This window comes from Limulus polyphemus, unplaced genomic scaffold (genome assembly GCF_000517525.1).
Source record: "Limulus polyphemus unplaced genomic scaffold, Limulus_polyphemus-2.1.2 Scaffold2717, whole genome shotgun sequence".
Lineage (NCBI taxonomy): Eukaryota > Metazoa > Arthropoda > Merostomata > Xiphosura > Limulidae > Limulus > Limulus polyphemus.
Genome location: NW_013668327.1, coordinates 113,603 through 125,618, shown reverse-complemented (window position 1 = coordinate 125,618; position 12,016 = coordinate 113,603). Strand labels below are relative to the sequence as shown.

The 12,016-nt window shown below is 32.3% G+C and overlaps 1 protein-coding gene across 8 annotated transcripts in view; it reads left to right on the top strand.

The window, feature by feature from the left end:
• The first annotated feature begins 991 nt into the window (after positions 1-991).
• LOC106467723 (CDP-diacylglycerol--inositol 3-phosphatidyltransferase 1-like) overlaps positions 992-12,016 on the top strand; it is a 42,567-nt gene continuing 31,542 nt past the window's right edge. For 2 of the 8 annotated variants that reach the window (XR_002612462.1, XM_022395908.1), the window contains exons 1-2: positions 997-1,246; positions 10,059-10,154. Coding sequence is in view for 7 of the 8 variants with exons in the window: in XM_022395908.1 (XP_022251616.1) it covers positions 1,210-1,246; positions 10,059-10,154 (133 nt within the window). In the remaining variant the exon portion in view is untranslated. Of the gene's footprint in view, positions 1,247-1,536; positions 1,587-9,492; positions 9,585-10,058; positions 10,155-12,016 lie in introns of those variants that run through there. The other 6 variants (XM_022395910.1, XM_022395912.1, XM_013928098.2 and 3 more) reach the window with 6 other exon arrangements.

Here is a 12,016-nt window from a genome sequence, read left to right as displayed (position 1 = left end):
CCAAAATCACTTTAACTTAAACATACGCTATAATTCACAATGATTTACACACTTTACTTACGGGTTGACTTGATTATCCCGTTATCAATTTATCTGCCGACTTATATACTAAAATAGATGGCGTCTAGCAAACGCTAGGACGTTCGACAGGCTCCTCGATCCTTCTAGAACTCCAGCGCATGGTCCCAGCGTCGCGCGACTTCCCCTGTAGTAACAGTACTTTAGTGGTAAGATCCAGCATGGTCTTAATTTGATTCTCAGAAAAGCCATTTAGAGGAATGTTATTACGGAAAAGCTCAGATATGCATATGCTAATGGTTTCATTTAATGGAATATTTGTAAAGAGGGAGGTAACATCAAAGCTCGCCATGAAGAGACTATCTGAGGGGGGTAGTTGACTTAATTCACGTTCAAAGTGGAAGGAATCCGAGATAGTATATTCATTAGTAGTGAGTGGCTGAAGTATAGGTACAAGGAATTTAGCATGTTTGTAACCAGGTGTGCCTATAGTGGAAAGAATGGGTCGGAGGGGGGGGGGACCTGTTTTATGAATTTTGGGAAGGCCGTATAACATACCAGGACGGGAGCCAGTGGGATAAAGCGAAGAAGCAACATTTTCAGATATAATATTTTTGTTCTTTAGTTCTCTTATGTATCTTTGGATTTTTTCCTCACGTTGGATGCTAACAGATAAACAGTACTTTAATATTAGGCCACGCCCGACCCTTGAAAATAATTAAATTATAACAAAAATAACATTTTTTCCTCATACTAGCGAATTTGAGCATATGAAAGTATTATCGCGATACATTTTTTGTAACATGAATGTTGAAATTATAATGTCCTAGACAAACAATTATAGAAACATGGCTTTTTAAATATATTTTGTTCACTTCTGTGTAATTATTTTGTCAGCTCAATATAAATTATGGCTGAAAGTTAATTCCCAAGTAAACCGCTCTGAGAGTTGATTATGTAGGATTAGACTAAAACACAAAAACGAACAAACAAGTTTCTTGATTTTTTATTCTTTTAAAACTTATTTTTGGATTATAATCTCTCAAATATTAAAATGTTTGAAAGCGCTATCTGCAATTATGATTTTGTAAACAACTGCAGAGGTCCAGGTGGTACAGAGGCTGTGACAAGCTAGAAGTAGAAATTGGGGCTCATGGAAGAATTGAAAGTTGTTAAAAGGTGAAGAAAAAAATGAATCCGGTGTTAGTTTTCATTCCAAATATTATTGGTAAGGTGTAATGCTTATCGTGATTATATCATATATATATAATTTTAAAAGATCTTACATTATTTTTTATTTTACAATTATTAAACTATTAATATAAGTTGTAAGATTATAACGCCAATATTTTATAATTTTATTTTTACTTTTAGTAACGTTTGTAGTAGTATGACTAGTATTAAACTATGTTTATAGGTTATAGATATATTTTTTGGTTGAAGGTAGCACTAGTAGCAGCAGCTCCTAAGTCAATTTGATTGTAAGGTGGTTGGATAAGAGAAACTAAAAGGCTGGTGTTAATAAAATGGGACCAACTGAAACCAGACCCTTGTGGAGTGCCTCAAGAGTCAGTGCTTGGGCCTTTGATTTTTATTATTGTCAAGTCGTGACTATGTTTAACAATACACGTGTGTAGATAGTTAAATTGTTAGCATAAAATAATTGTTAGTAAACATGGCAGCAATCTAGATAGCACTCGACGTTGTTATCAGTAGAGTACCTTATTTGAAACATGAAATACAGTGGCATATTAAAATACAGAATTAACTATGCATTTATATGTGTAACAGTCAATATTTAAATGGTAATGTAAAGCCAAGACGGCATAACCTAAACAACGATAACTGTTGTTACACTTATAGCATTACCTGTTTTTTTATTTTTATGAGACCCAAAAATCCAAATTCAAAAGTATATTTTACTATTAATAATAATATGGCATGTGCATTGTAGTATTGGCATAAATAAGCCATTGAAATCACAATGTGGGTGGTGTAAATATAGCCAATGCTTTTTCTTATATACATTAATTATATTGATAATTAATTATTTAAGGTTTGCATATGTCATAAAACTTTGGTATTTCTAGCTGTATTGAGGATGTTGACGTACTATTGGATTATTTGGATCAGTTGGTAAGTTGGACAAACATTTGGCAAATGACAAGTTAACTAGTTGAGTACTACACTGTAGTGTTGTCAGTAGGCACTGACCTCTCATTATACCACAGGAGATAGAAGAGAGTACCTTTACTGATGTTACTAGTAGTACTCACTAGTAGTCTTTGGCTGCATACTGCTCTATTGATTACCCATATTTTGCTTTTCCTAGTTAGATGTAACATATGGTACTTTGTTTTCCAACAATCTCATTCCCTCTGAACATCAATGAAGACCTTGCATGATTGGCATTTTTGCCTTCTAAATTCTATTGCAGAGGAGGTCAGCTTCCTCATTTAACTTTACCCCAGGATGACCTGATACATACATCCACTTTATGGCATTACCTTGCTGTTTCTTTTACTTTCTGCCATCCATTTTCTTGGGTTATTAGGTTGGTATACTCTAGATGACTATATCAGTGTGTGTGTATTCTGAACCTTTTTTAGCATAAAAGAACAGTCAAAAATATTTTAAACATTTTTTTCCCCGAAACATAAAAAAGTCATAAAGAAAGTATAGTAAATGAAGAATTATTTATTATCAATGAACTTTATCATTGCATTAAATATTTCACATTTTTATTTGATATCACATATTTTTGTCACATTTTATCAAAATTTATTTAAATTTTTTACTATTTGATTAATGTCTGCCCATTATGATTTTAGTGATGGGGGTGCAAGGGGGCCATGAAGGGGATTGTTGTGAAACCTTGTAAGTGTAGTGAATGTTGGTATGAACTAGAGAAACTAATAAATAAGCCTAAAGTAAAGACATAGTGTGAGATAACCCAGCCTAGAGCCAAGTGCATAAAATTTATCATGAAAGTAAAAATATTGATCCAATTTTAAACATTAATGATAAAAACAAACCTCTTTAATCAATGGAGACTCTATGAAATCAACAAATATTGTTTTTGCATTTTGTAGTTTGTACATTTCATTGTATACTTTCAGTACATAGACTAACAACAATATTAGGTTATACTTTTGTTGGTAAGCAACATGACATAACAACCATCGTTGGAATGCATTGTTACCAAAATGCACTGGCTTTTCTGTGTATTAGAAATTGTTATATAAGGAAGCACTTCTTTTCTATGTGTTTTTTTTGCTAGCTTGTCTCATTAAAAAGATGTGCATGCACATGCGTGTTTATCTGTGATTTCTATTTGTAATATAAGGATCCACTACTTTTCTATGTGGTTTTCCACTAGCTTGCCTCATTAAAAAAGATGCACATGGATAAGATAAGTAATATTACTCAAGTTCACACCTTCAGGGTCCACTTAGTATGGGTACAAAATTTCAGGTTTCTAGGTTCTTTCCTCCTAGAAATATGGCAGTCATACACACATGCCCTTTTATTATTATAGATTAACTTTAATTATAGTAAGTGCAGGGTATTGCATTTGGCTACTAGAGTGATTCTGGGGATGAAAGGTTTATTTTATAGAGATAGGTCAAGATCATATAACTTATTTTCTTTTGATAGCCCCATAATGGTATGTCTATGGACTTGTACCATTAGAAACTGGGTTTCGATACCCATGGTGGGCAGAGCACAGACAGCTCTTTGTGTAGCTTTGTGCTTAATTACAAACAACAACTTCTTTTGAAAAATGTTGTCCATTAACATTTACCTTGTCTGTTCATTTTACATTTAAATAAGTTTTATTCTCATTTCAGTATTTCATGTTAGTGAGACCATGAAGGTGATCCTTATCTTAACCTGAGAGAATGAGGTAAAAATTTTTGTTTTAATAAATATTATTTTGGTTTTAATCTTACCTGTTAATAAAAACACTAGAGGCAAGGCTTTTCTTTAACTGATGGCTCAAAATCAGCTTCAATGCTAGACACTGAGTGAAAGTTATGTGTTGGATGTGTCATTATCCATCATGTTCCAAGTCTTTGATTTTACTTGTTTCATCACTAAAAAGAGCTTTCACAGATAAATGTGTGCTTTCAAACATAAAAAAAAATTTTGATGCAAAGTTTCATAGTTTTGGGAAATGCTTCCTAGAAACTGACAACCAGAAACTATTATGACTATCATTTTTCTTTGTTAATTAAAAAAGGGTCAGATTACATCTCACATAATTCCAGCTGAAACTTTGATGGCTGTCTCAACGGTAACTTCCGTTGAGTTGTTAAATAGCTCAAGACTCAATTGGAGTGTATCAAAGCCCACAAATCTTTCTTCACACTCAGCAGAAATATTCTCCATTTTTTTGTTCAAAAGTTAAAAATGTCTGCTGTGTTGTCATCTGCAACAATTCTTGGCAAGAAGAGAAGTGGGTAATATAATTTTTCTTGAGACACACTAAATAGAGGTAGTTTTTTTCGTTTCTTTTGTAAAGCCTTGATGTGTCCCACCCACTTGAGGACATTCTGCTGCCTACCTTGCAGTTTGAGGTTTAGCACATTCAAGTGGTTAGTCGTATCTGTCAGGAATGCCAAGGAGCAAAGGAATTGATTATCTTGCAGTTGATCAATATATTGATGTGTGTTGCCAATTTGCTTATTCTGAAGGAAGCAGAGGATTTCTTTTCCAAGAGAAAAGAAATGCTGAAGATATTTCCCTGCACTTAGCCATCCAGTATTTGAGTGAAATGGTAAATCACTAAACTTTGCATTCACTTGTAAGAAAAGATATGAACTTAGTCTTTGTTAATTGTTATTGCTTCATATCATGTTTATTGTGTTGACAACACTGCTAGTTATGTCACTCATATTCTAAACCTGCTGGTCACAATGCAAGAGCACATCTGAAACCCACCATATTCATTAATAACAGAGACAAGTGTTGCATAAATGTCAAATCCTTTTGTACTGCCATCCAAAGGTTGCATCTTCAGTTCTCCATGTATTGAGAAATTTTCATCAATATTGTGGATAACAACCAGCATTTGAGAGATGTCACTGGTATCTGTGCTTTTCTTCAAAGCTACTGAAAAGTATTTACATTTGTGAATGATAAATTTTAGTTTGGAGGAAACTTCTTTTATTTTACTCACTCTCCTTGCCACAATCTGAGATAATGATACACTTTCAAAATTTCTAGCCACTTTATCATCCCCACATGCATGTGCCATTCTCAGTGTGTACTGTTTTACAACTTCCCCATGTCTAAATGATTTTTTATATTTCACAAGCATCAGAGAAACATATGATGCAGTTTGTGGTTTTGCATACTGTGCTAAAGCACAGTTTTGGTTGCCATGTCCATCAAAATATTAGCTCATGATTTTCATACTTACTGGTCATACTTTATTTTGTGTGTCATAATGGCACTTTATGTTGTTTTCCTTTGGTATATCAATGGATTGTAAACATACAAGACACTGCAGTTTACCATTGTTTTCAATAAAGAAAGATTTTTTCCCTCCAAATTCAAGTTAAATACCTTGTATTCATTGAAAAACTTTTGTTTTTTGTAGACATTCCTTTTGGGATCCAATTTACAAATCACTGAATATATTTTTGGCCACTGAGAGCTATAAACCTATTCATTATGACACCAGATTAAAAGCTGCAGATCTACATGAAACATTATCCCTTACGTGATACAGATTGACTAATCAAATCCAACAAAAAAGTGGACCACTTTTAACCTTGCCACCTGATACCACCAGCCAATCACAGCTTAAATTCTAAAATTAAAAGTAACCAATCTAAGCTTGCATTTCATGTGTTATGGGCAATTTATAGGCTAACGTAACAACTGATAGAGAGAATAGGTTTTGTATAGTTCAGCAATAAATTATTCCAAGGATTTAGAAAGTTATTCAAGGCTTATTAAAATTATACCTACATGCTGTTTAAAGTACTGTTTGTTTTTTCTGCATTCATTGTTAAAGCAAAGCATTTCTCATCTTTCTTAAGATACTTCCACAATTAAAAAAATTTTTTTTTCTTGAGGGACTTGCATACCAAAAAACATCTTACAGGCTCTTAGTACAACCACCATACTATAAGATATTTAAGTATGTGTATTTAGGTAAAGAAAGATAAATCCATAAAAGTTACTATAAGTAAAGTAATGACCTTCTAGAGAATTTTGGGAGGCATAATTGTAAGTAGTCTTTTAGGCATAGTTTTTGATCAATATCTTTCAATTTATTTCAGTAATCCGTTAATAATAACTAAAAATGTTATTTAGTTAAATATCAAAGATATCTGTACTTTACATTTACATGTTTAGGTGCATTTATGAAAACAACATTGACAACTGTGTGGTCAAAAAGAGAAGTTTTCCTAAAAAGAAAAATTGCCTTTGAGAATTTCTAAATTTTGTATCTTACTAAGAAACTGAATTATATAGCAAATTAGTTTGTTTGCTGCATGTTCCCCTTTAAATATCTAGTCTCTGGTGGGGAAGTGGTAAGTTTACAGACATGTAGCACTAAAATCCTGGGGTCAATTCCCTGCAGTGGACACAGCAGATAGCCTAGTGTGGCTTTTCTCCAAAACATACAAAGAAACAATTGAACATCTGTTTAATCAATGTTTTCTAGCTATATATTTTGCAGGTTCTGTTTCAAGCCAGTTTTTCCTGTGGATCCTCGTTTTCAGTTTAGTCATCAGCATACTTCAAAAATGGATATCCATAGTTACATGTCATTCTTTTGTGTGATAAATGGTAATTATATATAAATATTCCTTCATTATTCCCACTGAAGGAATGTAGTGGTGCTTCTTTCATAAGAGAAAGAAAATTGTGGCACCTTGCATTACTAGTTTAATTGTAAAGTGTAAAGTTTTCTATTGGCTTACAGAGATGTTCAATGTTCTTGATGTACACTTAAAGCATTATGATAAATGTCCACTTTACAGAGGTCGGCTTGTTTCTGAGGAACTGTTTTAGAGAGAGTTCTCTGTATATTGAAGTAAATGGCAGCCTTTTTCAGGTGATTTTCAGGTGACCTTTGATTACAGTTTGTATGTGGAAATAGATTCACACAATATTCCACATGGACAAGTACAGTTTAAGGCTAATTAGCAAAATGATTCACAGAGATTTGAAGCTGGAGTTGGTGTAAAGCTAACATATTTTCAGTAAAAAGATATTGCACATTGGAAAACTTATTCACTGTTGACAACTTTGAGTTTAAACCAGCTGTTAGGCACTCCAAAAGGACTCAATCACCAAGCCTTGGCTAAAGCTAATTTTGGCACAATACATAAACTTTTCATTGTAAAAACCCTATCTGATACCTCCAGTGGAAGACCAGTGTTAGTAGCATAGACCAATTGGTCAAATTTTCAGTCATTTGGGCAAAATTAGAAGCAGAAAATATAACATCATTAAGATAAAAAATTATACAGCCCCTCTACTGAAAAATCCCCTATATGCCTATGGTTAATAGACACAATGTTCAACTGTTATTTCAGAAGGTGATAGAATCAGACAGTCTTGCATCTTTTGTAGATGTGAGTTACAAGTATGTCTCTTGAGCATATGTTCTTTGTGGGATGACAGATGCTCACATAAATTGTTCCTAGGCTAATGTAATGACATTGCAGAGATGTTCAGAAATATGTTTTTAGAAAATATTATTGCAGGGAACCTTAGTTTGGATAGCTTAGAACCCTGCTTTTGAAAAACCTTTTATGAAAGGATCTCAAATGATCCAGCATTTGTGATACAATTTGATGAAGTTAATAATTCTTGAGTCTGCAAACAGTGGGATCCATTTGTCAGGTACTGGTCAGATCAGAGAGTAGTAGTAGGTATTGAAGGCACTAATGTGTGTGGACATGCAAAAGGTACAGATGTTTCCATATGGAATAATAAACACATTACAGGAAAGTGGTATACAGATCCCATTTAGTAAATCACTTAGTCTGGGATCAGTTAGCCCTAATGTAAATATGACAATTTGAAACCATATCAATAAACAGTAATTTCATATCTGTCAGCTGCTGAAGACGCCATCAACATTGGCACAAATTCACTTTCTTCTGAACTTGCAAACTCTGTTTGATAGGTTTCTGAAGATGTTTCATTGAGAGGACTCTTTAGTCCATATTCTTTATTCAGAAATTTCAGGTATGCTCAACTTGGTCACATTCAGATTTTTAAAAAGCAATTTGGTATCAGTGCAACATAGAAAAAAAACTTATATTTATTGATGTTGAAAAAGAGGACAATCAATTAGCTGACATGAAAGTTTGGGGAATCTTCTCCATTATTGTTGCAAAAGAACCTTGAACTCCAAAAATTTACCATCATGAACATGAGAAATTTTTTAGACTTTGACCGTGGTCTACGAAGGAATATTTTGTCTTCATCCTTTAATGCTGAAAGAAGAGAATGGTGCCTAAAAAAGAGAAAGGAACATTGTATTGAAAATGCCCCAGATGGTTTAGAAACATGAAAATGCACATTTGATTAGATAAGTGGAAAGTATATCAGTTGGAAACTGAAATGAAGGTAAGAAAGGTAGAGTGGAACACTACTGGCACAAAGATTTATAAAGCAAAATGGCTGATGGAATTAACAAATACAACCTTCTGGCCAAACTTTAGAAATATATTTGTGTCTTGCTATTGTCAATGTTATAATTGAAAGAAACCTATCTGAAAGCAAAAACTGCTTACATAGGAAAGGACAGTTATGTAGATAATTCCATCAAAGGATTTTAAATAATGAAGGATGCAGTAAAAAAAGTAGAGTGGGAAAAGTATCAGAAGTACCTATAACAAAGACTTTACTAGAAGCAGACATATGTACTCATAATCTTTACAATCAGAAGATAATTGGCAAAGGCGAAAAGAGTACAACAAAGGAAAGAAGATGGACCAATGGAACTTAATGAAACTTTCAGAAAATTGAAAGAACGAAGAAAGCTAGGAGGTAATAAAAAATCAATGATACAAAAGTTAAACAAATGGGAGAAACTAAGATCAAGAGAGAAGTTTAAAAAGTTAGTTAGGTTTTGTCAGGGCCCTTTTGAGATAGTAAAAGAAAGTAAGGCAGTGGTGAATTTATCATTTTATGCTTATCAAAGTTATGGTGCATAAGGTTTATAGTGATATATAAACTGGGTAGTTCCTATATAGCTTTACTTGAATAAGAGTTTCTTTTTTTTAACAAGTATATAGTGACAGTTTACTGTCATTTTCTAGCTAGACACTCCATTAGAAATCATTTTTCAGCCCATATAAAAGACAAAACTTTTAATTGTTTGGATGGAAGCAGTATAAATAAAGTTTTACAAGTTTTGTTTAATAATATCTAATAGAAAACTGATTTTAATCAGTTTTTTGTTTCTGTATTTTTCAAGTATCAAGTATGCAATGGTAACTAATGCTGAAGATTGGGATTCAGAGGAAAAACATTTAAGAAGCTAATTAAATCATGTATGAGTTTATTTATTGCTGTTTGTTTGAAAAATGGTAAGTTTCTGGTGCAGTTATTTGAAAAAAATTCCCTAAGAAAATCATAAGTGTCCTTAAAATTCCTAAACTTGCTAGTAAAAAATAATTCAAAATAAGTCCTAAATTTTTGCCAAAAGGTGATCGAAAACCAGTTTTATGAAATTTGCATATCCCCAATTCTTTTGAAATTAAGCCAATTTAAAGTGTCACTCTGAAATTTAGTCTGCACAGAGTTATTCATGAAGCTTTATCCTGTTACTTCATTAATACAGAAGGTTGTTAATTACACTTGATAAGAATGACTGGCATAAGTTAGTGCTATGGCATGGAACCACAAGTAGCTCATTTATTATATATGAGCTCATGATGTTTGTAGTTAAAACATTATTTTAAACTTGCATTTTAAATGTATGCTGGATTAGTTTTGAAATGGATATTACATTTGATTATACAATTTTGCACCTATGCTGATGTATATTTTCTAATCCACAGGTTATATCAGAATAATCCTACTATTTATAGGATGGATAATTTCAGACAATTCTTACTGGTTTCTTGTGGTGTATGTGACATCTGTAATGCTTGATGGTAAAGTTTTTGTTTCTATTTGTGTTACTTGTAGTTATGGGTGTACACATAGTTATATCTATATATATTTTATTCCTAAAATTATACAGCTAGTTCATGACAGTATAATTTTTTTATTGTTTTCAGAAATGATTCTGTTGCGTTAGTGGTTGTACACATATGTTCAGGTAAAGCGAAGCTTAATGCCTGTTTCATGAAGCTTGTCTGAAAAGTTCTATTTATATAGCATTAGTAGCTTTGTATTGCAATATCAGTGTGAATAAATAGTCTTAAAAATTAGAGGAATAAGTCCACAAATCAGTGAATCATGATACTTTAAAATTTGTTTAGTTAATGCGAAGCTTAACTCGTTACCTGCCATGGCCATTTTGTCTTATCGTGAGGGCAAAATCACATTTGTGAATTGAAAAAATTATATAGAACTTATCTTTCATTGGATTTCAGATTTTATTTTTGTAAATAGTGGTATAACATTCAATTATTTGTACAAAATTGTATTGTTTAATGAAGTTTAAAGAGGAATTTAATGAAACAAATCATAAAATATGTTTGCAACTGTAAATAAGTGCCCTCTAACAAGAAAATTTTTTTTCCAAATTTTGAAAACATTTTTCCTTCCGGTTCAGCACTGGTCCTGCCATCTGTGATTGGTATCTAAGCCTTTTTCTACTCTGTTTTCTTTATAAAACAGTGTCTGGGTGTGTTAAACCTCGGTTGTAAAACAATTAGCCAATCCTAGTCGAAGGTGTCAAATTCAGTACCATGTTATTCCAATTGCTGTATTTCACATTTGACAAATCATAGGATGATAAGCAAAACACGTGATGAAACATTGTTCTCTGGATTTTACAAAATGAATGTGGGTGGTGCTTATTATAGTAACTGCCATTTTATGTAGAGGTTGTATTTAGTATTGGCCAATAGTACTTTTCTATAAGTGTTAGAAAATGTGCTTTTGGAAAAAACTGCATGGGATGTACATGACTTTTATTATTTTTCTATAGTAGCCTAAGTCATGCTGCATTGTATATCTATTTATATTAATCATAATAAAACGAAAAATTAACTCAAAATACATATATTTTTTAGGAAAGAAGCTGATCCACGATTGTTAGGGTTAAGAGCTATCGAGTGGCGAGTGCAAGGTCTTTACATGAATTAGTCTTAGCACTTTGAAAGAGTTTGTGATTTTTTATATTCTTTTGCATTTAAATTTGTGGTTTTAAATTCAATAATTTAGCATAATTTTATATTTAGTTCATAATAATAATAATAATATGATTCAGTACTTAGAATGATAAACTTGTGTGATTTATACGTAATACTACTAGTACCAGTACCACATAAGAATTTTATATTTTTCCTTCTTACAATCTTTACCTTGTAGTAAGACCAACATTTCTGTTATTATTACTTTAAATCTAGCAGTCTAACTGATATATATAAAGTTTATTCTGATATTTTGCAAATGGTTTAAAACTCAATGTACAAGTAACAACAATAAAACCCACATGTTGGTTGTGAAACAGACTAAATATATTTGTCTCAATAATACAGGGAAGCTATGACATTCTCACAGTTGGGGTCTCAATACACTGAAGAGCTTAAGTTTCAAATTCCAACATAGATCTTGCCTATAATGAGAGGAATGTGATCAGGACTAATCTTTTAAGTACTGTAAAGTAATTTTCTTTGTAATTTATGGTATATGTATCATTTGGTAATCTCTTCTAATAGGATGTATCAAGTAACTAGGGTCAGGTGGGGTTATTCAAACCACCTGTACTGTAAACTATTACATACATTCACTAGTAGTGGCAATTAGTTTAGTTGTATAGTGAATCAACATACACAGACATATG